This window comes from Phyllobates terribilis, unplaced genomic scaffold (assembly GCF_046119375.1).
Source record: "Phyllobates terribilis strain yellow unplaced genomic scaffold, ASM4611937v1 Scaffold_1__5_contigs__length_1240528914, whole genome shotgun sequence".
Lineage (NCBI taxonomy): Eukaryota > Metazoa > Chordata > Amphibia > Anura > Dendrobatidae > Phyllobates > Phyllobates terribilis.
In genome coordinates this window covers 785568497-785594741 of record NW_027362761.1, presented here as the reverse complement: position 1 = coordinate 785594741, position 26245 = coordinate 785568497, and the positions used below count along the sequence as shown (strand labels likewise).

The window sequence follows — 26245 nt, the reverse complement described above, 5'->3', positions numbered from 1 at the left end:
CGATGTTGCCGTATGTGTCCCTATTACTGCACCTGCTCTTTGGCGCAAAAACAGTGCTCCTCTTACTGCCCCACATAATAATGCCCATTATTGTGCCCCTTACTAAATATGATGGGCTCACAGCTTCCTTATATACAGTATGATGAGCCTTTAGTTCCCCTATACACTGTGTGATGGGCCCATAGTTATATACAGTACAATGGGCCCTTAGCTCCCCTATACACAGTATGATACCCCCACAGTTACCCTGTGCACAGTATGATACCCCACAGCTCCCCTATACATAGTATGATACTCACATAGCTCTCCTATACATAGTATGATATCCTCACTGATCCCCCAAAACACAGTATAATGACACCCTCAGTGTATAATGACACCCATAGTAGTCCTCACACTGTATTATGGACCCACAAGTAGCCTGCAAACGGTCTAATGGCCCTCACATTAGCTCCCACACTCTATAATGTCCCCTACATTAGCTCCCACACTGTATGATGGACCCATCAGTAGTCCGTACAATTTATGATGGCTCCCCATAGGAGCCCCCATATCGTTTAATGCCCCCCACAGTAGTCACCCACACTTTATGAGGGTCACCACACAATGTAAGGGCTCCACACAGTAGTCCCTGCACTGTATGATTGCCCCCAAACTGTATGATAACCCACACAGTAGTCCCCAAACTGTATAACATATAGATCCCAAAGTGTATAATGGTCCTCACATTTGCTCCCACACTAGATAATGGCCCCCACATTGCATGATGGCCCCCATAGTAGTTCCTAAACTGTATAATGGCCCCCACACTTTATGTATGAGGGCACCCACAGTAGCCCCTACAATGCATGATGACCATGTCTCCCTGCTCTACTGCAGAACTTAACTATATTGACATGCGCAGCCAATATGGTTAAGGGTAGCGGTAGTTCCAGATGGGCCTCTCAGAGTGACTCTTCTTAGATATTTGTCGGCCGAACAATGGTTTGGTTGGCAAATACCTTGACCGACTGTTCCATACACAGGAGCACTTGCTCTTTTGTGCCCTCTTGTGTTCTTTATGAGAGCAGCTGCCAGGCATCTCTGGTGGAAGCTTATCTCTACTAGAACAAAAAGATCGTTAGTCTGAAATCAGACATGCCGGATCTTTAACTCCACCCCAACAAACATCTGTCCAGGACTTTTTCTAGTGTGAAAATTGCAAGATTTGTTTTAATATAGATTGTGATATGAAATAATAGAAAAAAAAATCTCAAAAATGTTTTAAAAATACATTTTAAGAGTAGCCATCATTTTGTTTATTTCATAAATCAATAGTTCACATAAATAAGCAACTTTGTAATATATCTTATGAGAGAAATTTACTTTTTTCTCTTCCTCAATTGATCTTTCGCTCTCAATTTATGGGTTAAGTCTGTATTCAGTGAAGACAGATCACCCCATTACTGAGATAAGAGATAACAGTTGGTGCTTATAATATTATTTAGACTGAGGAGGAAAGGATCTAGGTGCGGACAGACATTCTACTGTAATTTACATAGAACCAACTACAATCTCCTATCTCAGTAATGTTATAATCTGTCTGCACTGAATACAGATTTTACCAGTGAATTGAGAATTTTGAAAATGACTGATCAGTCCAGAAAGAGAAAGAAGCAGGTTTTTGTGATAAGATATATAGCAAAGTTTCTTATTTTCACATGTATTGTTGATTTATGAAAAGAATATATAATTTAAGAAAGATAGGTAATTCCCTTTGAAAACTTTGTTGGCTGCAGGAAGTGTTATCTTTAAATTAAAGGCTGTAAAAAATACTTAATATTTCTTACACAGCTGGATTTAAATGTTCACTTTTGCTTGTTGTTACAGGTACTTCATTGCCATAGAAGATGAGAAAATTTTTCCTTTAACCATAGACAGGTAAGTGGATTACCTCAAAGCCTTGTGTTACAGGTCCGGGAGGTGGAACCTCCATGCTGCGGAGCAAGGAGGGACCCAGAGGGGCATAACTAAGTATCAATTCGGACTGACCCTGGTCGTACGGCGGCTAACAACTCCGTGACCAGGGAGGGACCAAGCAGAGGGACCAGGTGATACTCTGGGGACGACCTTGTAAGGGAGCAGGTGACTCCCACGGTACAGATGGCAGGGACTGACCGGAATTGCAGATAGGCACAGCAGGCAGGCTGACGAGCAGAAGCCTCCAAGTAGGCAATCTGGTAGACACGGCAAGTGACGGCAGGAGTCTCTAGGTAGGCTGGCAGGTGGTCACGTCAAGTGACGGCGGGTGCTCCCAGGTAAGCGGGCTGGCCGGTACGGCAGGTAACAGGCAGGTAACAGGCAGATACTTCCAGGTAAGCGGGCTGGCAGGCACGGCAGGTAGCAGGCAGGTAACAGGCAGGTGCTTCCAGGTAAGCAGGCTGGCAGGCACGGCAGGTAACAGGCAGGTGCTTTCAGGTAAGCGGGCTGGCAGGCACGGCAGGTAACAGGCAGGTAACAGGCAGGACTAGTCAGGCTAGAAGGGGACCTGAGGGCTGAAGCCTAGGTAAGTATACTGTGCGACAACTGTTGCTCGGGCACCTCCATTTTGGAGGAGGTGCCTTATATATGGGAGGTCCTCCGGCAATTGGCCGGGGACTCCTTAGGACGGCGCGTGCGGCCCCTTTAAGAGAGAGAGAGCGTGCGCGCGCCCTAAGCACAGTGCCCGGGAAGCTGCACGCGCCAGCAGCAGCAGGAAGAGGAGCGCTGGAGGACACCAAGTGGGGAGCGCAGAGAGCGAGGAGGTGAGAGGGACGGCGTCTCTGCCTGGCAGGGGGCAGAGACGCCGATGCTACACCTTGTATGTGTGCGTTGTCTTTCTCCGGTATAAGAAAAAACTATGCTTATCGGAAATATCAATATCATTATTTCCAATATAAAAGCATCCTACAAAATGTACACACCGCGTTCCAAATTATTATGCAAATTCTATTTTTCTCTGACTTTCCTAAATGGTCGATGCAAATGAGTCAGTATAATGTTCAAATCATCAGCCGTTAGATTATAAATCACATTTTATTGGACAAACCTCCAAATGATAACAGGATTTCTTTCAAAACTAAATAAACTTAAAATGCACTGTTCCAGATTATTATGCACAACAGAGTTTCCAAACATTTTATAGGTTGTAAAGAAGAGAAAATAGTTATTTATTGAATTTGCAGCATTAATAAGCCACATTTACTAATGAAAAACTTTTTCAATCAAAAACATCTTAACAGGCCAAGTTACAGGTTCGCATAGGGCACCTTCTTTGATATCACCTTTACAAATCTTGCATCTATTAAGTTTTTGGATAGATTCTGCTTGAATTTCTTTGCAGGATGCCAGAATAACCTCCCAGAGCTGCTGTTTGATGTGAACTGCCTCCTACCCTCATAGATCCTTTGCTTCAGGATACTCCAAAGGTTCTCAATAGGGTTGTGGTCAGGGGAGGATGGTGGCTACACCATGAGTTTCTCTCCTTTAATGCCCATAGCAGCCAATGACCCAAAAGCTATTCTTCTCATGAGCTGGTGCATTGTCATGCATGAAGATGATTTTGCTATGGCTGCCACAGTTCTTCTTTTTGTACCATGGCAGAAAGTGGCCAGTCAGAAACTCTATATACTTCGCCAAGGTCATTTTCACACCTTCAGGGACCCTAAAGGGGCCTACCAGCTCTATCCCCATGATTCTTGCTCAAAACATTACTCCGCCACCTCTTTGCTGACATCGCGGCCTTGTTGAGACATGGTGGTCATCCACCAACCATCTTATCAGTAAACAAGACTGTTTTAAAACTAGTTTACATGCATGTCTGGGCCCACTGCAACCGTTTCTGCTTATGAGCGCTGTTTACGAATGGCTGAATAGTAGATTTATACAAAACTGCAAGCCTCTGGAAGATCCTACACCTTGAGGTTTGCAGGACTCCAGAGGCACTTACAGCTTTAAATTCCTGTTTGCTGCTTTGTAATGGTATTTTAGTAACTGCTCTCTTAATCCAATGAATTTGTCTGGCAGAAACCTTCCTCATTACGCCTTTATCCGCACGAACTTGTCTGTGCTCTGTATCAGTCACAAATCTCTTCACAGTACGATGATCACGCTTAAGTTTTCATGAAATATCTAATGTTTTCATACCTTGTCCAAGGCATTGCACTATTTGACCATTTTCTGTAGCAGAGAGATCCTTTTTCTTACACATAATGCTTGGCCTGCTTAATAATGTGGAATAACCTTCTTAAGTAGTTTTCCTTTAATTGGACTCACGTGCCAAAATAATTTTCACAAGTGTTTGAGATTGATTTCAGTGATCTAAAGAACCATGAGACACAATACCACCCATGAGTTTATTTGAAAAAACAAAAAAATTACATCTTTATGACACTTAATAAAGCATAATAATTTGGAACACGATGTGCAGTGTTATATAATGGAAGTCAATAAGCAATGAGCACATCTGTATCGCATATAGCATGCATCTGGACTATGCAGTCTGCATTTACATTGGTATATTTTCCCGGTTTCCATGGTAAATGCGCACATGAATGGGGCAAAAAGGTTTTTCTTATAAGCTTTTCTACCTTCAGTGCCTCTATAAATGACAGTAATGATAAGTCCTCTAATACTCTTCAATTTCCACACACAGATATTAGTAATCATGCTGGTAGACTATAGAAAATGGTTCACTGGTTTGGGCAGCATAGTGGCTCAGTAGTTAGCACTGTTGCTTTGCAGCGCTGGGGTCCTGGGTTCAAATCCCACCGAGGACATCTGCAAGAAGTTTGTATGTTTTCCCCGTGCTTGCATTGCTTTCTTTAGGAAATTTAGATTGTGGGCCCCAATGGGGACAGTGATGATGATAATGTCTGTAAAGCGCTGTGGAATTAATGGCACTATATAAGGAGTAATGTTAATAATAATAATAAATAGAAAATATAGATTTTTTTAAAGTTATGCAAATAATGGCACTTTGGTGCAAGCCATGGATGATAGCGGCGGTGAGCTCATAGTGTCAGTGAGGGTGTGCATACAACAGCTGCGGTGTGCTCTGGCTCCTGCCTGTTTGTGGCTGCCCCTTACTACACTATGAGCGTGTTGCCGCAATCATCCAGTGTCAGTTCACAAGTGCAGATAGAAGATACAGGGTCCCCTCTGGGCTTTAGAGGCAAGTCAATCAATGTGAGACACCGGCCAAGGTGTATTATGAGGGCGTGACAGCGCACAGGCCACACCAAGGGTGCACTGAAACATCCTCATTTGCATATCAAATAAAAGTTTATTTAAGTTAAGATCTACTTGCCTAATATTATTATTATTTATTATTATAGCACCATTTATTCCATGGCGCTTTACATTTGAAAGGGGTATACATAGCAAACACAATTACAGAAATCATGAACAATACAAGTCAGTGACTGGTACAGGCAGAGAGGACTCTGCCCGTGAGGACTCACAGTCTACAAGGGATGGGTGAGGATACAGCAGGTGACGGTAGAGCTGGTCGTGCAGCGGTATGGTGGAGCGGTGGTTACGGCAGGTTGTACTCTTGTCGGAAGAGGTGCGTCTTCAGGTTCCTTTTGAAGGTTTCCACGGTAGGCGAGAGTCTGATATGTTGGGGTAGAGAGTTCCAGAGTAGAGGGGATGCACAGGAGAAATCTTGTATGTGATTGTGGGAAGAGGAGATATGATTTAAATAGGGGCTAGGTCACCTATATTAATGTTTAGCAGTTTAAATGCAATTTTGGGAGTGACAGACTCCCTTTAATAAGTTGCTTTTCTGTTGAAAATAAAACCTGGCATAACATTTCTGTGGGTAACAACACATTTTTAGGAAATTGTAAAAAGGAAGCGTTATGACATGATACATTTTTTATTTGTTTTTGTTTTTTTTGTATGTGGGTATCTTTTGATAATATTTTTATTGCAGACTCTTTAATGTATCTGATGTAATAAATGGCAGCCAGAACCTCACAGACAAGTTCCTCTTAAATAGAAGGTGACTTCTTTAACCCATCAATCAGCTATTATGTATGGGAGTGTCTTAATAAGGGTGTCCCCTCCTATGACCCTCCCTAATGGGGCATATGGGCAGGGGATCTTTTCATAAGACAATCCCTTCTAACTGAAGAGAGGACACAAGATTTTATGTATATAATAATATGTGGATTATTTATTTAGACTAAGGGCTCTATTCATTATTGCATTTCTTCCTGCTTTTTGGCTAGAATTCAGCTGTGTCTTATTCTTCTTTTAATTTGCACCTTTTCTAAGCCTGTTTCATATGCATTTACCTATTTTTTTATGTTTGATAGAGTGGGCTAAGCTTAGGATTTCCAGATATCTTCTCTCGATTCATCATTTGAGACTTTTCAAAAAGTTTCAAATTTTGTAGAAAATGTACTACAGTCTCACATAGAGTGATTTTATGCACGGCAGAAAAAAGGGTTGTTTTTTTTTTCAATTTATTTTTATGATATTTTGCGTAATGTGCAAATTTTTGCACTGAAAAGTGCCGATATTTTTTTTTTAGTTTGTGCAAAACCATGAACCATATTCACCTATCCCTAATCTCTATAAACCAGGAACTCCTATGCTTGGACATCCAAGACAAACAAAATTCCAGCAACCCCAAGAAAACATCCAGTTTATTTTAGATACATTTGTGTCACCCTGGCCTGGATGCCACAAAATGTAATAAAGCTGTGTCTGAGAGCAAGGGGGAGGTTCTCTAGTCAGGGGAACATTAGCATGCAATGCCTCCTGTCTCAGGCCAGTAGGGGGAGCTGGCTGCCCCTATAAAAGCTGGTACTGGGGACAGGGTTAGAGAGAACTTGAAGGCCTGTCTCAGGACTGAGACTTGTCCCAGAGCAGAGCAGGGACAGACAGTTGTATTGCACTTAAGAGGAAGTGTGGCAGGAGGAGAGCCACAAGCCAGAGACAAGAGGCGAAGTGAGCCTGTCTTGGCAGATAACGGACTTAATTTACCAGACTTTGGTGTCTGAGGCTGGGAGGATTCCACATTCTCCAGCAGATAACCAGTCCGCAGGGGACTGTATATTCCTTGGCCTAAGAAGCCTGGAGGCCCTGCCACAACCGAAGGGACCAGTAAAGCCGTACAAGGCTGGGAGCAGAAAGGAACCCACGTCGCAGGCCATACAGGCGAGAATACACGGAAAGCTCGGAAACGTGGGCTGTTACCCTATAACAAGGAGATAGCCAGAAGGAGCGCAGAAAGCACGGTAGGCCTACACCCTCACCCTGACCAGGGCCAATTTCCCCGTTGCTCTCAGACATCCAGGTCCCCTCCTAGCTGGGACTGTTTGTGGGTCAGTTTACCTGTTCTAGTAAAGACCCTGGACTGCAACCTGTTGTCTGTGTGCTCCTTGCTCCTCCAGCACTATTAGCACTGGGACTCTCACTACCATCACTCCCACCATCCATTATACTGCCCTGGGGCCGCACTCTTCCCGTGGGGAGTCACACTACCCTAGCTGCACACCTCATCAGCCCCAGCGGTCTGCATGCAGCGGCGGTTCCTAATAACCGCAATCCACGGGTGGCGTAGTCGGACATTATCAGCAGAACGTAGCAGACTACCATTGGCCTGACCACCCTGAGCCACGGAACCGGGTCGCCACTACTACCCCCATCGTCTCCCTATTGCCCGGATCCGAGTGCCCCACGGCCCAGGGGTCGAGTCACATTCAGTTCCAGAGTCCGTAAGGCCTGCCTATGCGTTTCAAAGAGAGGTGTTTTTTATCGCCTGACTAAGGACACATCTGTCTGAAACGCGTAGGACAAAGATAAGGGGACTAAAATTTTAATGTATCCAAAATAAAGCGGACATTTTAAAGTGATTTCTTCTTCCTGCTAGAATTTAGTTTTTTCATATACATATTTTGAGCAACAAAAACCGCAATGAATACCACAAGCCAAAAAAAGAATAAAAAAATGCAAATAATGAATTGGGGTAATTTTTTTTACAGCTAGGTGAATAGTGAATTTAAAGGTATAGATCATTTCTACATTAGTTTGAATGTACAAGATTGAAAGTACTAATACAATTTACTTCTGCCAGTAATGTTATTTTTTTCTGAATCCTTGGCACTAATACCACAGGAAGTCTGGATTGCATGAATTTGTTGAATCCATGCCTTGTTAAAATCTCCAATTTCACAGCAAAATTTTTCTAAATACATGAATGCAATGGTTGTCATCAGGCTGTATAACATCTGACACAGTAAAACACACATGGCAGTGAAAGTGCTTGGCAAGCTATGTCAGAAAAGTTTTAACTGTAGTCTTTTTTTCTGCTTTATTTTTTCTTTTAAAGACCAATCCCAAATATACGACCTCCCTATATAAGGTAAATATCCTAAAGTTTATTGTATGGTAGTACTTAACTATGGTGTATATTGTATGTCTTGAATTAGTAATATTGTTCATTGCATGGAGAACCATAGTATACACATATGACTATAGAACCATAGTATACATGTACTTTATTAGTAATAATGTAAATTACAAGGGAGAGCCATGATGTATATGACTTGTATCAATTACAGTGTTTTTTGCATAAGAGAACCAAGGAATACAGTAGAAAACTAGTATAAACTGTTTATTACGTGGGAGAATCATGATTTGTATGACTTGCATTAGATATCATGTTTTTCTTTTGCCTGGAAGAATTATGGTATATGTGACTTAAATGAAATGACTTGTTCTGTATTTTTAAAGTGTTGCAGGTGATGCTCCCCCTGCAAGCTGCGTGTTTAGTCAAGTCATGAATATGGCAGCTTTCCTAAGTAAGAGAACATTTTGAAAAATTTTAATGTTGGAAATGGTATAATGAAGTACTTAAAGGGGTTGTCTGGCCTTAGTCTACAAATGTGCAGCCACTCGACATGACTGCAGACTTATAAATCCTCATAGCGCGCGCACTGCATGCTGTGAGGATTCTCCGATGCTGACACTGGAAATGCAAGTATGCGATTTGCATCCTTCTGGCCACATTCCGACTAGACATGTCCGGCCTCTCTCTATACACTTGCATCAAGTAAGGCCGCGCATGTGTAGTCAGTACATAACCACATGTATGCAAATCACATGTGGTCACACCCCTGCCGATCCCGGCACCCGTACCAGAGAATCCTAACAGCACGCAGAGTGCACGATGTGAGGATTTACAAATCTGCAGGCTCACAGAGTGACTGCAGACTTGTAACCTAAGGCCAGACAACCCCTTTAAGTATGACACTAAGGCTGGGATTACATAGCATGTTTGGCCACATAATAGGTTGTACAGCCAAAGATCACTATGTGCTGCTGATAGACAGCAGAATAATGCAGGTGAATGGGGTTAAAATGCAGTCCCTCAAGTAACGCGACAAGCAAGTCACAAAAAGTCAGACCCCGTTGGATTTTTGTGACTTGCTTCTTACAGTCGTGGTAGCTTGGAATTTTCAATGCTATTCCATTCACCTGTATTACACTGCAATGTAACAACGATAGATTGTGATTTTTAGCCAAATGACTTGTGTCGTGGCCATAGTCGTCATGTGGCCCTAGTCTAAGGCTCTTTTCACACTGCGTTTGCAGTGAACACCAAACATTTGTCCAGGAAAGCACCCAGCGCATATGTTAAATGATTGCTTAGCCTCCGACTCACCAGACAAAAGTCAGAAGATTGTCTGGGTTTCCATTTTTGTGTGGCATGGAGTAATGCATCAGCGTGCTTTATTTCATACAGTGGCATTCCGTAAAAAGAAGTACACCATGCGACATGACCACTGTCAAAGTTTCCTTCCTTAAATACTTCAAATGGAAACCTCGGATGAACACTGCAGACAGTGTGAAAGGAGCCTTAGAATAATATAAAATATGTCTATTGATTTAATATTGGAGAAAAAAAATTCAGACATCTATAAATGATTCGTTTTTAGTTCTTTTTAAATACATCAAATATATACATTTTCAACAAAGGAATTCTCTTTGTAGAGTTTTTAAAAGACTCTTCTAATTTGAAGACCTAGAAATTGTATAGGGCCCACAGATTATTGTGCAGTGCATACATGTTATTAATAGTGTTGAGCCACCCCCGTAGTGTTCGAGTTCGGTTCGGTTCGTCGAACACCCGTGTGTTCGCCGAACTGTTCGTCGAACTGTTCGTCGAACACCTTCAAACACCGTTAAAACCAATGGCAGGCAAACAAAAACACATAGAAACACATAGAAAACACCTTCAAAGGTGTCCAAAAGCTGACAAACTGCTCAGAAGACATAACTAACACATGGAAAAGTGACAAGTACATATAGTCATGCGAAAATAAAAGAGGTGGAGGAGTAAAAGGAGGGGGAGACACAGATATAGGCATGTCATGCCCTTCTAAAATCTAAAAAGTGAGAAGCCGACACGGCCAGTCCGCTCCTGCCCGTGCCACCTCCGTGTCGCCGGGTTTGTGCCAGAGCCGCGGTGAACCCTGATGGCCAGCCCCCCTCTCCCAATACTGGTGCCTGTCCGCTGGTGGGTCGAGCGAGCCCCCCTGTGGTGGAGGCAGCTCTAAGCTTTTTAATTTAAATTGTCTCTGTAATTTGAATGAATACACTTTAAATCCATTTACAAGGATCTATTGGAGGGCAAGTCTCATGCCAGCAGCCGCGTAATTCCAGCTCCAGTAGCGTCCACTAAAGCTGCTGCAGTTAAAAAGCTTTTATAAGGATCGAGCTCGGCTGTCCACCGCAAGGCATCCTACTACCAGTCCCAGCCCCTATGCCTTGGGGTGCCTCCTGATGCTCTTCACTGAGTATCCCGTGGTCCCGAAGCATTTCCTTTGAAAAAATGAAGTGTCCAAACTACAGGTGGTGTAGCTTGCTTAACAGCCGGGATAATCCGCTGACTAGCAGACCCTGCTACTAGGCACAAAGTATTTCCTGGGCTAGATGCAGTTAAAAATTTGTAATTAGATACTCTCGTTGGATGCTGAGAAAGCATTCCATAGAGTCTCCTGGCACGCCATATATGATTCTCTTAAAAAGCTTGGGGTAGGGGTCTAGGGGACCCTTTTATAGCCAAAATCACGGCCCTGTATCGCAATACGTCACCTAGGCTGAAGATAAATGGAACTGTAGCACCCTGAGGGCTCGGTTGCTACAGAGGTATTGCACCTCACCCAGAGGTGTGATATCTCACTCTCAGGTAAGGATGTAGTGTGGATCAGGACCCGACACCTGCATGCATTACACCACATTGCCGTGGGGCAGGGCGACCAATATGCCCCTGAGATGGGCACGACAGTCCCTGTCCCTGGCTGGAGTGGAGGGAGGGAACACTGAGGAAGGGGAACCCTGTAGTGCAGGAGCAGGGAGGAAGCAGTTCCTGGGTGCATTGAGAAGGGAGTATAAAAGGTGGGCACCATCTTAGTTCAGTGCAGAGAAGTCTGAGCAGAAGTGGCAGGGAGCAGGGGCTCTGCATGAGCTCTGCTCCGGAGGCGGGCCTAGTAACAGAGGCCCAGGCCTGGAAGAGGGAGAAGGAAGGAAGAGGAGCGGAGAAGGCTCCAGGAACGAGGAACGAAGGGATCTCAGGGGTGCGGACGGGCGAGTCGCCACCGCACGCCAGAATCCACCTGCGTGGAGGGGTCAGGCCAAAGGGGGAGACCGGTCCCCGAAACTAGTGGAGGCAGGAAACGACCCTCAGCTAGAAACAGGAGGCTGTGACATTTTATGTGGCGCAGCCCCTCGCTACACCCGCTAGGAAGGCACCACATAGGGTCAGGGAAACTGGCGCCAAGTTTACCAAGAGGAGGCCCGAGGCAGCCGGACAGAAGGGTTGGTAAGAAAGGCCAGACAAAGGACACACAAAGGGGGTCCTGTGAAGTGCTCCAAAGTTATCTGGGAGTTGTCTGAGCCCCTCACCTGGTGAGCACAGTACGACGTGGGCAGCCGTTACCTGCAGACGTGGTCTGGATAATAAGAACTGTGAGTAAAGGCCCTGGACTGCATCACTGACTCCGTGTCATTACTGCTGCTGCCCTGCACCATCACCCCCATCCTCCGCATACACTGCCCTGAGGCTATACTCCTCCCGTGGGGAGTTATGCTACGCTCTGCTGCACCCACAACACCAGCCTCAGCGGTCTGCCCTGGAGCGGCGGTTCACTCTGACCGCAATCCACGGGTGGCGTAGTCGGACATTTAAACATCAAAACCACATAAATAGTTCCGCCACTGGTTTGACCGCCCTGAGCCACGGAACCGGGTTGCCGCCACGGAGACTACAACCACCAGCATCCACCAAAAAGGGTCCGGCTCCGGGTGTCCCAAGGCCCAGGGGGCGCGTCAGAACATTTTCATCACCTTTCACAATCACCAATGGGACAAGGCAGGGATGTTCTCTGTCCCCTCTCTTATACATCCTAGTGACGGAGCACCTGCTCTCATCAATTCGCCATAACCCCAATATTAGGTGGATTGAGGTGGGAGGCACCGAGTACAAGTGCTCTCTATTTGCTGATGATGTCCTAGTATATATCACTCAATCACATATATCCATCCATGCTGTTATGGCTGAAATAGATCACTTTGTTACATGGTCAAATTTTAAAATCAATGCAGCGAAGTCTGAGGCCCTCGATGTCTCCCTCCCCAAATCCATATAGGATTCCATCCAGTCCAACTTTCCCTTTGCCTGGCCCTCACAGGGTATCAAATACTTAGAAATTCCTATTCATAGAGACCTCTCCCATCTATGTTATCTTAATTTTGGGCCCTTTATTGAACAACTCCATACAGACCACGGTTGGCAAGTTAGAACTGTAAGATTCACTACGTGAACCACTGGTGTTTTGTGGAAAAGCACATGTACACTGTGTTCCAAATTATTATGCAAAAAGTGTTTAGGAGTGATAAGGGAAGAATTTGTTTGTTTGTCAGTTAAACTCATTGATGGTGATGTGTGTCAGGGCTCTTTATATCACTGTAAGCAATTGCAGACACCAGTGCTAATTAGTTTGTCAGGTGTGTCCAATGAAAGGCAAGACTACTTAAGAAGGCTCTCTCACATTATTCAGCAGCCTACATTTTCTGCCAAAATGGGAAAGAAAAAGGATGTGTCGGCTGCTGAGAAGCAACAAATTGTGGAGTGTTTAGGTCAAGGCATGACTACAATCAACATTGTGCGATGATCAGGATGAAGTGTCTTGGCAATCAAGAAGTATGTAGCTGATTCACAGTACACATGTGTGCGTGCTGATATGGGCAAATTGAGGACTCTTTCCTACAGGCAATTACGTCAGGTTGAAAGAGCAGCGGCAAAAAAGCCTTGTCATAGCAGCAGACAAGTTTTTGAAGCTGCTTGTGCCTCCAACGTCCCCCGAACAACAAGATGCAGGGTCCTTCAGAGGTTTGCAGCTGTGCATACGCCATCCTGTTGACCTCCTCTATCCACTTCACACAAGCAGAAACGGCTCCAGTGGGCCAAACATTACATGAAGACTGATTTCAAAACTGTTTTGTTCACGGATGAGTGCCGTGCAGCGCTCGATGGTCCAGATGGATAGAGTGGAGGATGGCTGGTTGATGGACACCCCACGCAAACACGGCTACAGCGCCAACAAGGAGGAGGTGGAGTAATGTTTTGGGCTGGAATCATGGGGAGAGAGATTGTCGGCCCCTTTAGGATCCCTGAAGGCGCTAAAGATGAACTCCATAATGTATGTGGATTTTCTCAAACAGCACTTCCTGCCATGGTTCAAGAAGAAGAACCGTGTATTTCACAGCAAGATCATTTTTCTGCATGATAATGCACCATCTCATGCTGCACATAAAACATCTGCATCTCTGGCTGATATGGGCATAAAAGGGGACAAACTTATGGTGTGACCCCCATGCTCCCCTGACCTCTACCCCATTCAGAACCTTTGGAGCATCATTAAAAGGAGTGTCTATGATGGCGGGAGGCAGTTCACATCTAAGCAACAGCTCTGGGAGGGTATTCTGTCCTCATGCAAAACAATTGAAGCAGAAACCATCCAAAACCTGACAAATTCAATGGACGAGAGAGTTCAGAAGCTCCTTTCGAACAAGGGGTCCTATGTGAAAATGTAACATCACCTATAATAAAGTTTTGAGTTGAAAACTGTTTGATTTCAGTTTCTAACAACCTGCTAATGCTTATAATTTGAAAAATGACCATTTTTTTGGTCTTTATTAAAATGAAAATGTTGATCGAAAAGTTTGGGGGATCTAAGAGTGTGGCAACCCAGTAGTCATGATTACTTCGAATTCTGACAATATGAGGGTCATGCTGCAGGTAGTGCAGCAAGAAGGCACTTATGTGTCTTGCGCATCTCGGAGCCCCAAAATAATTTTCCGGGCTAGATGCAGCTAAAAATTATTATTAATTTTAAATCTGGTGAAGCTTTAGTATAGATGGTCTAATAGGATCAGTGCTGCACACTGCTACAAAGCCCAAATTATTTTCCAGTCAAGATACAGATAAACATGATTAGTAATTTTAAATCTGGTGGAGCTTATTATAGATGGCCTAATAGAATCAGTGCTGCACACTGCTACAAATCCCAAATTATTTTCCAGCCAAGATACAGATAAACATGATTAGTAATTTGAAAGCTTAAAACGGTTGGTAGGGTGATTTTAACCAATCATCAAGCTTTTACTCTCCCCAGGATGACACAGGGGTAGAAAAGTCGTTTCGGATCCATGATTTGTTCATCTTTATGAACGTGAGTCTGTCTACATTATCAGTGGAGAGCCGCGTGCGCTTATCTGTCAGCACACCACCAGCAGCGCTGAACACACGTTCAGACAGAACGCTGGCTGCGGGGCATGACAAGATCTCCAAGGCGTAAGTGGCTAGCTCCGGCCATTTATCCAGATTGGAAGCCCAAAAAGAGCAAGGGTCCAGTGACACAGTCATGGCTTCAATGTTTACTTGGAGATACTCCTGTACCATCGTCTCTAGGCGTTGACTATGTGTCAGACTTCTTGTCTCCTGTGGCCTTGCAAAGGATGGGCTAAAAAAGTGGTGAAATGATTCCGCAAAATTGATGTTACCAGCAGATACTGTGGTTCTGTTACGGTTTGAGTGCTGAACACTTGACGGTCCCACGGTTGGCAAGTTGGAACTGTGAGATTCACTACGTGCACCACTGGTATTTTGTGGAAAAGCACATGTAAGATTCTGCAACAGTCTCTGCTGATACTCCTGCATGCGTGCATCCCTTTCTATGGCAGGAATAATTTCTGCAAATTTACTTTTGTACCGGGGATCTAACAGTGTGGCAACCCAGTAGTCAGGATTATTTCTAATTCTCACAATTCGAGGGTCATGTTGCAGGTAGTGCAGCAAGAAGGCACTCATGTGTGTTGCGCATCCAGGAGCACCAAGTCCCTGTTGTGTTGGTGGCGAGGTAACAATCATGCTTCCTTCCTCTGTCCTCTCCCCCCAACCTCGCACAACAGAAATGTGATCAAGGTCTCCCTCATCTGATGAGTCTTCCATCAGTTCGTCCTCCACTTCTTCCTGGGCTCCTGCACCTTCCTCACTAGTTTGGCTGCTACCATGCGCCCTGGTAAAACCATCTCCCCCACCCTCACATGCCTGCCGCCTTGGTGCTGCCGACCGTCTGGACCTTGCAGATGTTAGCCCTTCCGCATACAACTCCTCCTCCTCTACTTCCTCCACCTCCTCTTGTGCCACCACCTGACTCCGAATTCTGTTTAACATGTGCTCCAGCATGTAAATCACCGGAATAGTCATGCTGATAATGGCATCGTCAGCACTAAACATCTTCGTCGCCATTTCAAAACTGTGCAGAAGGGTGCATAGGTCCCTGATCTGAGACCACTCCTCCAGCGTGATTTGCCCCACCTCTGGATCTCGCTGGCCCAGGCTATACGTCAGAACGTATTGCACCAGGGCTTGTCGGTGCTGCCACAGTCGCTGCAACATGTGCAGAGTTGAATTCCACCGGGTAGGCACATCGCATTTTAGCCGGTGAAGTGGCAGGCCCAACGACTTCTGTAGAGATGTAAGTCGCTGAGCTGCGGGATGCGAACGGCGAAAGTGAGCACACAGCGACCGTGCCCTCTGCAGAAGGCCATCTAGTCTGGGATAGTGGGCTAAAAATTGCTGGACAACCAGGTTCAACACGTGAGCCATACAAGGCACGTGTGTGACATTGCCCCGGCGAAGGGCCGCACCCAGGTTTGCAGCATTGTCGCACACGGCCTTCCCTGGTTTCAGGTCCAGTGGAGACAACCATTCATGAAATTGGTTCTCCAGAGCTGACCACAACTCCTCAGCTGTGTGACTCAGATTTCCCAGACATTTCAATGTAAAAACCGCCTGATGACGTTGAGCCCTACTGCCAGCATAGTAAGGAGGTGTGCAGGATCCCTTCTGCGCAGTTAGAAAGCTTGTGGCATGACCAGACAGGCTTTGGGTGCAGGTGGAAGACCGAGAGGAGGTTGAGGAGGCAGAAGCAGTGGAGGAACTTTGACATAAAGAGGATTGACGCACAACTCGTGGGGACGGCAAGACTTGGACAGCAGCCCCTTGTCCTGCTATCACCATAGTTACCCAGTGCCCAGTCAGCGACATGTAACGCCCCTGTCCATGCCTACTCGTCCAAGTGTCTGTGGTGAAATGCACCCTGTCACACACAGAGTTTCTCAAAGAAGCGGTGATGTTGTGTGCGACATGCTGGTGGAGCGCAGGCACACCTTTCTTTGAGAAGTAGTGCTGACTGGGCATCTGGTACTGGGGCACTGCGACGGACATAAGGTCTCGAAAATCCTCTGTGTCCACCAGGCGGAAAGGCAGCATTTCTGTAGCCAAGAACTTGCAGATGGTGAAATTCAACCTCTTAGCTTTCTCATGGCTAGGAGGAAATGGTCTTTTACTTGTCCACATCTGAGGGACCGAGGGCTGGCTATTGTGCTTAGACGGGGTTGATAAGGGTGTCCCCGGCAAACTGCCGGTCTGTGAGGAAGATGCAGGCGGACATGTTAGGTTGCCTTGATCCAAAGGTGGTGCTATCGATGTCGGACAGCGCTCAACACCAGCTGGTGTTACCACCTCCAAAGAAAATGATGACCTGCCAATCACGCTGGCTGTTGCGGGTAAAGAGGTGGCAGGTCTGCGCCCCAAAACAGGTGTGACTGCTGTCCCCCCAGTCACAGAGGATGAAGAGGCCGCGGATGCACAAGATATGGCAGACGGTGGTTGGCCCGGCCGGCTAGGCCGCATTGTAGCACACTGAGCTTCCCACTGCAACTTATGCTTCATGTCCATGTGCCGGTTCATGCATGAAGTACTCAAACTATGTATTTTTTGGCCTCTACTTAGCTTTTGCTGACAAATGTTACAGATAACACGAGTTGGGTCATCTTTATCGATCTGAAAAAATGCCCAGGCTATGCAAGGCTTAGCACCCATGCGACCTGAAGAGCCACCACGACTTGTGGTGAGAGGCAGAGTTGTGTTTGAGGATGCAGTTGTTGACGTGCTTCCAGTACTACATCTCTGTCCAGGAAGGCGCAACCTGACCTCGTCGTCACTAGCATCTTCCTCCACCTCCTCTGCTGACCTCATCTCTTGGCTGACTGTGGGTTGACAGTAAGTGGGATCTCCAACCTCATCATCATCACCCTGTGCGTTATCACACCCGTCATCCTCAGAGCCAACCTGTTCCTGCCCTGACAAAAAACTAAAGTTGTCGCTCCAATCAGATATTTGAGTCTTATCATCGTCTTCCTCATTGTCTCCACCAACAGGAGTTACAGTTTGGGAATGAGGGTCTACATTATGGTCAGAACCTTCTGCGTCTGGTCCTGGATCCGACTCATAAAGATTCTGGGCATCAGTGCAGATCATTTCCTCGTCTGGATTCACAGAAGCGCTAGAGTCGACCTCTGATTCCCAGGCTATAGTATGAGTAAACAGCTCTGCAGACTCAACCATCTGTTCTACCTCATACTCAGACGGGCAGCTGGAGATTTGGGAGCTGTGAGGAAGCAAGTGCGATTGGGGTGACACCTTTGAGGACTGGAGTATTTGTGATGTTGAAGTTGATGTGGAGGAGAGCCCACTTAAAGGAGCACTTGATATCCGTTGAAGCACCTGCTGTTTTTGTGCCTCATCTGGAATTTGTAGCGATTGGCGTGGCCGTAAGAAAGGGATCTTATCACATTGTCCGCTAAAAGAAGTGGACATTTTAGTTTGGCTGGAAGATGGTCTTTCTTCTGCAGATGTTACTGTTGCTTTAACACCTACCCCACGGACACAACCTTTTTTCCCCTTCCCAACACGCCTATTCCCCTTTCCACCAGCAGCAGGCCTTTTTCCACTCATTTTGGTGGTTAACTAATTAACAACTCTGGAGTTGTTTGCACAAAAAAACAATGGATGGGAACCGAGCAGAGCTGAGTGGCCAAACTGTGGTATTAGGCCAAAACTATTGGCTGGGTTAGATGCAGAAAAAAATTATATTCAATTTGCAACCTGATGGAGGTCAGTATAGATGGACTAATAGAGAAAGTCCCACACACTGCTAGAAGGCCAAATATTTTTTCAGAGCTAGATGCAGAAAAAAATATATTCAGTTTGCAACCTGATGGAGGTCTGTATAGATGGATTAATAGAACAAGACCCACACACAGCTAGAAGCCCAATATTTTTTCAGAGGTAGATGAAGAAAAAAATATATTCAGTTTGCAACCTGATGGAGGTCAGTATAGATGGACTAATACAACAAGTCCCACACACAGCTAGAAGCCCAATATTTTTTCAGAGGTAGATGCAGAAAAAAATATATTCAGTTTGCAACCTGATGGAGGTCAGTATAGATGGACTAATACAACAAGTCCCACACACAGCTAGAAGCCCAAATATTTTTTCGGAGGTACTGTAGATGCAGATAAAAATTATTTTGAATTTGCAACCTGATGGAGGTCAGTATAGATGGACTAATAGAGAAAGTCCGACACACTGCTAGAAGGCCAAATATTTTTTCAGAGGTAGATGCAGAAAAAATTATATTCAGTTTGCAACCTGATGGAGGTCTGTATAGATGGATTAATAGAACAAGTCCCACACACAGCTAGAAGCCCAATATTTTTTCAGAGGTAGATGCAGAAAAAAATATATTCAGTTTGCAACCTGATGGAGGTCAGTATAGATGGACTAATACAACAAGTCCCACACACAGCTAGAAGCCCAAATATTTTTTCAGAGGTACTGTAGATGCAGATACAAATTATTTTTAATTTGCAACCTGATGGAGGTCAGTATAGATGGACTAATACAACAAGTCCCACACACAGCTAGAAGCCCAAATATTTTTTCAGAGGTACTGTAGATGCAGATAAAAATTATTTTTAATTTGCAACCTGATGGAGGTCAGTATAGATGGACTAATACAGCAAGTCCCACACACAGCTAGAAGCCCAAATATTTTTTCAGAGGTAGATGCAGAAAAAAATATATTCAGTTTGCAACCTGATGGAGGTCAGTATAGATGGATTAATAGAACAAGACCCACACACAGCTAGAAGCCCAATATTTTTTCAGAGGTAGATGCAGAAAAAAATATATTCAGTTTGCAACCTGATGGAGGTCAGTATAGATGGACTAATACAACAAGTCCCACACACAGCTAGAAGCCCAAATATTTTTTCAGAGGTACTGTAGATGCAGATAAAAATTATTTTTAATTTGCAACCTGATGGAGGTCAGTATAGATGGACTAATACAACAAGTCCCACACACAGCTAGAAGCCCAAATATTTTTTCAGAGGTACTGTAGATGCAGATACAAATTATTTTTAATTTGCAACCTGATGGAGGTCAGTATAGATGGACTAATACAACAAGTCCCACACACAGCTAGAAGCCCAAATGTTTTTTCAGAGGTACTGTAGATGCAGATACAAATTATTTTTAATTTGCAACCTGATGGAGGTCAGTATAGATGGACTAATAGAGAAAGTCCGACACACTGCTAGAAGGCCAAATATTTTTTCAGAGCTAGATGCAGAAAAAAATTATATTCAGTTTGCAACCTGATGGAGGTCAGTATAGATGGATTAATAGAACAAGACCCACACACAGCTAGAAGCCCAATATTTTTTCAGAGGTACATGCAGAAAAAAATATATTCAGTTTGCAACCTGATGGAGGTCAGTATAGATGGACTAATACAACAAGTCCCACACACAGCTAGAAGCCCAAATATTTTTTCAGAGGTACTGTAGATGCAGATACAAATTATTTTTAATTTGCAACCTGATGGAGGTCAGTATAGATGGACTAATACAACAAGTCCCACACACAGCTAGAAGCCCAAATATTTTTTCAGAGGTAGATGCAGAAAAAAATATATTCAGTTTGCAACCTGATGGAGGTCAGTATAGATGGATTTATACAACAAGTCCCACACACAGCTAGAAGCCCAAATATTTTTTCAGAGGTACTGTAGATGCAGATACAAATTATTTTTAATTTGCAACCTGATGGAGGTCAGTATAGATGGACTAATACAACAAGTCCCACACACAGCTAGAAGCCCAAATATTTTTTCAGAGGTAGATGCAGAAAAAAATATATTCAGTTTGCAACCTGATGGAGGTCAGTATAGATGGACTAATACAACAAGTCCCACACACAGCTAGATGCCCAAATATTTTTTCAGAGGTACTGTAGATGCAGATACAAATTATTTTTAATTTGCAACCTGATGGAGGTCAGTATAGATGGACTAATACAACAAGTCCCACACACAGCTAGAAGCCCAAATATTTTTTCAGAGGTACTGTAGATGCAGATAAAAATTATTTTTAATTTGCAACCTGATGGAGGTCAGTATAGATGGACTAATAGAGAAAGTCCGACACACTGCTAGAAGGCCAAATATTTTTTCAGAGCTAGATGCAGAAAAAAATTATATTCAGTTTGCAACCTGATGGAGGTCAGTATAGATGGATTAATAGAACAAGACCCACACACAGCTAGAAGCCCAATATTTTTTCAGAGGTAGATGCAGAAAAAAATATATTCAGTTTGCAACCTGATGGAGGTCAGTATAGATGGACTAATACAACAAGTCCCACACACAGCTAGAAGCCCAAATATTTTTTCAGAGGTAGATGCAGAAAAAAATATATTCAGTTTGCAACCTGATGGAGGTCAGTATAGATGGACTAATACAACAAGTCCCACACACAGCTAGAAGTCCAAATATTTTTTCAGAGGTACTGTAGATGCAGATAAAAAATATTTTTAATTTGCAACCTGATGGAGGTCAGTATAGATGGACTAATACAACAAGTCCCACACACAGCTAGAAGCCCAAATATTTTTTCAGAGGTACTGTAGATGCAGATACAAATTATTTTTAATTTGCAACCTGATGGAGGTCAGTATAGATGGACTAATAGAGAAAGTCCGACACACTGCTAGAAGGCCAAATATTTTTTCAGAGCTAGATGCAGAAAAAAATTATATTCAGTTTGCAACCTGATGGAGGTCAGTATAGATGGATTAATAGAACAAGACCCACACACAGCTAGAAGCCCAAATATTTTTTCAGAGGTACTGTAGATGCAGATAAAAATTATTTTTAATTTGCAACCTGATGGAGGTCAGTATAGATGGACTAATAGAGAAAGTCCGACACACTGCTAGAAGGCCAAATATTTTTTCAGAGCTAGATGCAGAAAAAAATTATATTCAGTTTGCAACCTGATGGAGGTCAGTATAGATGGATTAATAGAACAAGACCCACACACAGCTAGAAGCCCAATATTTTTTCAGAGGTAGATGCAGAAAAAAATATATTCAGTTTGCAACCTGATGGAGGTCAGTATAGATGGACTAATACAACAAGTCCCACACACAGCTAGAAGCCCAAATATTTTTTCAGAGGTAGATGCAGAAAAAAATATATTCAGTTTGCAACCTGATGGAGGTCAGTATAGATGGACTAATACAACAAGTCCCACACACAGCTAGAAGCCCAAATATTTTTTCAGAGGTACTGTAGATGCAGATAAAAATTATTTTTAATTTGCAACCTGATGGAGGTCAGTATAGATGGACTAATAGAGAAAGTCCGACACACTGCTAGAAGGCCAAATATTTTTTCAGAGGTAGATGCAGAAAAAATTATATTCAGTTTGCAACCTGATGGAGGTCAGTATAGATGGATTAATAGAACAAGTCCCACACACAGCTAGAAGCCCAATATTTTTTCAGAGGTAGATGCAGAAAAAAATATATTCAGTTTGCAACCTGATGGAGGTCAGTATAGATGGACTAATACAACAAGTCCCACACACAGCTAGAAGCCCAAATATTTTTTCAGAGGTAGATGCAGAAAAAAATATATTCAGTTTGCAACCTGATGGAGGTCAGTATAGATGGACTAATACAACAAGTCCCACACACAGCTAGAAGCCCAAATATTTTTTCAGAGGTACTGTAGATGCAGATACAAATTATTTTTAATTTGCAACCTGATGGAGGTCAGTATAGATGGACTAATACAACAAGTCCCACACACAGCTAGAAGCCCAAATATTTTTTCAGAGGTACTGTAGATGCAGATAAAAATTATTTTTAATTTGCAACCTGATGAAGGTCAGTATAGATGGACTAATACAACAAGTCCCACACACAGCTAGAAGCCCAAATATTTTTTCAGAGGTAGATGCAGAAAAAAATATATTCAGTTTGCAACCTGATGGAGGTCAGTATAGATGGATTAATAGAACAACACCCACACACAGCTAGAAGCCCAATATTTTTTCAGAGGTAGATGCAGAAAAAAATATATTCAGTTTGCAACCTGATGGAGGTCAGTATAGATGGACTAATACAACAAGTCCCACACACAGCTAGAAGCCCAAATATTTTTTCAGAGGTACTGTAGATGCAGATAAAAATTATTTTTAATTTGCAACCTGATGGAGGTCAGTATAGATGGACTAATACAACAAGTCCCACACACAGCTAGAAGCCCAAATATTTTTTCAGAGGTACTGTAGATGCAGATACAAATTATTTTTAATTTGCAACCTGATGGAGGTCAGTATAGATGGACTAATACAACAAGTCCCACACACAGCTAGAAGCCCAAATATTTTTTCAGAGGTACTGTAGATGCAGATAAAAATTATTTTTAATTTGCAACCTGATGGAGGTCAGTATAGATGGACTAATACAGCAAGTCCCACACACAGCTAGAAGCCCAAATATTTTTTCAGAGGTAGATGCAGAAAAAAATATATTCAGTTTGCAACCTGATGGAGGTCAGTATAGATGGATTAATAGAACAAGACCCACACACAGCTAGAAGCCCAATATTTTTTCAGAGGTAGATGCAGAAAAAAATATATTCAGTTTGCAACCTGATGGAGGTCAGTATAGATGGACTAATACAACAAGTCCCACACACAGCTAGAAGCCCAAATATTTTTTCAGAGGTACTGTAGATGCAGATAAAAATTATTTTTAATTTGCAACCTGATGGAGGTCAGTATAGATGGACTAATACAACAAGTCCCACACACAGCTAGAAGCCCAAATATTTTTTCAGAGGTACTGTAGATGCAGATACAAATTATTTTTAATTTGCAACCTGATGGAGGTCAGTATAGATGGACTAATACAACAAGTCCCACACACAGCTAGAAGCCCAAATGTTTTTTCAGAGGTACTGTAGATGCAGATACAAATTATTTTTAATTTGCAACCTGATGGAGGTCAGTATAGATGGACTAATAGAGAAAGTCCGACACACTGCTAGAAGGCCAAATATTTTTTCAGAGCTAGATGCAGAAAAAAATTATATTCAGTTTGCAACCTGATGGAGGTCAGTATAGATGGATTAATAGAACAAGACCCACACACAGCTAGAAGCCCAATATTTTTTCAGAGGTACATGCAGAAAAAAATATATTCAGTTTGCAACCTGATGGAGGTCAGTATAGATGGACTAATACAACAAGTCCCACACACAGCTAGAAGCCCAAATATTTTTTCAGAGGTACTGTAGATGCAGATACAAATTATTTTTAATTTGCAACCTGATGGAGGTCAGTATAGATGGACTAATACAACAAGTCCCACACACAGCTAGAAGCCCAAATATTTTTTCAGAGGTAGATGCAGAAAAAAATATATTCAGTTTGCAACCTGATGGAGGTCAGTATAGATGGACTAATACAAGAAGTCCCACACACAGCTAGAAGCCCAAATATTTTTTCAGAGGTACTGTAGATGCAGATACAAATTATTTTTAATTTGCAACCTGATGGAGGTCAGTATAGATGGACTAATACAACAAGTCCCACACACAGCTAGAAGCCCAAATATTTTTTCAGAGGTAGATGCAGAAAAAAATATATTCAGTTTGCAACCTGATGGAGGTCAGTATAGATGGACTAATACAACAAGTCCCACACACAGCTAGATGCCCAAATATTTTTTCAGAGGTACTGTAGATGCAGATACAAATTATTTTTAATTTGCAACCTGATGGAGGTCAGTATAGATGGACTAATACAACAAGTCCCACACACAGCTAGAAGCCCAAATATTTTTTCAGAGGTACTGTAGATGCAGATAAAAATTATTTTTAATTTGCAACCTGATGGAGGTCAGTATAGATGGACTAACAGAGAAAGTCCGACACACTGCTAGAAGGCCAAATATTTTTTCAGAGCTAGATGCAGAAAAAAATTATATTCAGTTTGCAACCTGATGGAGGTCAGTATAGATGGATTAATAGAACAAGACCCACACACAGCTAGAAGCCCAATATTTTTTCAGAGGTAGATGCAGAAAAAAATATATTCAGTTTGCAACCTGATGGAGGTCAGTATAGATGGACTAATACAACAAGTCCCACACACAGCTAGAAGCCCAAATATTTTTTCAGAGGTAGATGCAGAAAAAAATATATTCAGTTTGCAACCTGATGGAGGTCAGTATAGATGGACTAATACAACAAGTCCCACACACAGCTAGAAGTCCAAATATTTTTTCAGAGGTACTGTAGATGCAGATAAAAAATATTTTTAATTTGCAACCTGATGGAGGTCAGTATAGATGGACTAATACAACAAGTCCCACACACAGCTAGAAGCCCAAATATTTTTTCAGAGGTACTGTAGATGCAGATACAAATTATTTTTAATTTGCAACCTGATGGAGGTCAGTATAGATGGACTAATAGAGAAAGTCCGACACACTGCTAGAAGGCCAAATATTTTTTCAGAGCTAGATGCAGAAAAAAATTATATTCAGTTTGCAACCTGATGGAGGTCAGTATAGATGGATTAATAGAACAAGACCCACACACAGCTAGAAGCCCAAATATTTTTTCAGAGGTACTGTAGATGCAGATAAAAATTATTTTTAATTTGCAACCTGATGGAGGTCAGTATAGATGGACTAATAGAGAAAGTCCGACACACTGCTAGAAGGCCAAATATTTTTTCAGAGCTAGATGCAGAAAAAAATTATATTCAGTTTGCAACCTGATGGAGGTCAGTATAGATGGATTAATAGAACAAGACCCACACACAGCTAGAAGCCCAATATTTTTTCAGAGGTAGATGCAGAAAAAAATATATTCAGTTTGCAACCTGATGGAGGTCAGTATAGATGGACTAATACAACAAGTCCCACACACAGCTAGAAGCCCAAATATTTTTTCAGAGGTAGATGCAGAAAAAAATATATTCAGTTTGCAACCTGATGGAGGTCAGTATAGATGGACTAATACAACAAGTCCCACACACAGCTAGAAGCCCAAATATTTTTTCAGAGGTACTGTAGATGCAGATAAAAATTATTTTTAATTTGCAACCTGATGGAGGTCAGTATAGATGGACTAATAGAGAAAGTCCGACACACTGCTAGAAGGCCAAATATTTTTTCAGAGGTAGATGCAGAAAAAATTATATTCAGTTTGCAACCTGATGGAGGTCAGTATAGATGGATTAATAGAACAAGTCCCACACACAGCTAGAAGCCCAATATTTTTTCAGAGGTAGATGCAGAAAAAAATATATTCAGTTTGCAACCTGATGGAGGTCAGTATAGATGGACTAATACAACAAGTCCCACACACAGCTAGAAGCCCAAATATTTTTTCAGAGGTAGATGCAGAAAAAAATATATTCAGTTTGCAACCTG

General features: G+C 43.0%; 1 protein-coding gene across 4 annotated transcripts in view; it reads left to right on the top strand.

The window, feature by feature from the left end:
• The window catches only part of TMEM150C (transmembrane protein 150C), a 294980-nt gene that overhangs the window by 217733 nt on the left and 51002 nt on the right, over positions 1 to 26245 (top strand). For all 4 annotated transcript variants that reach the window (XM_073637020.1, XM_073637018.1, XM_073637019.1 and 1 more), the window contains 3 exons: positions 1870 to 1920; positions 8360 to 8392; positions 8764 to 8831. In XM_073637020.1, coding sequence (XP_073493121.1) covers positions 1870 to 1920; positions 8360 to 8392; positions 8764 to 8831 — 152 coding nt within the window. The remainder of the gene's footprint in view (positions 1 to 1869; positions 1921 to 8359; positions 8393 to 8763; positions 8832 to 26245) is intronic.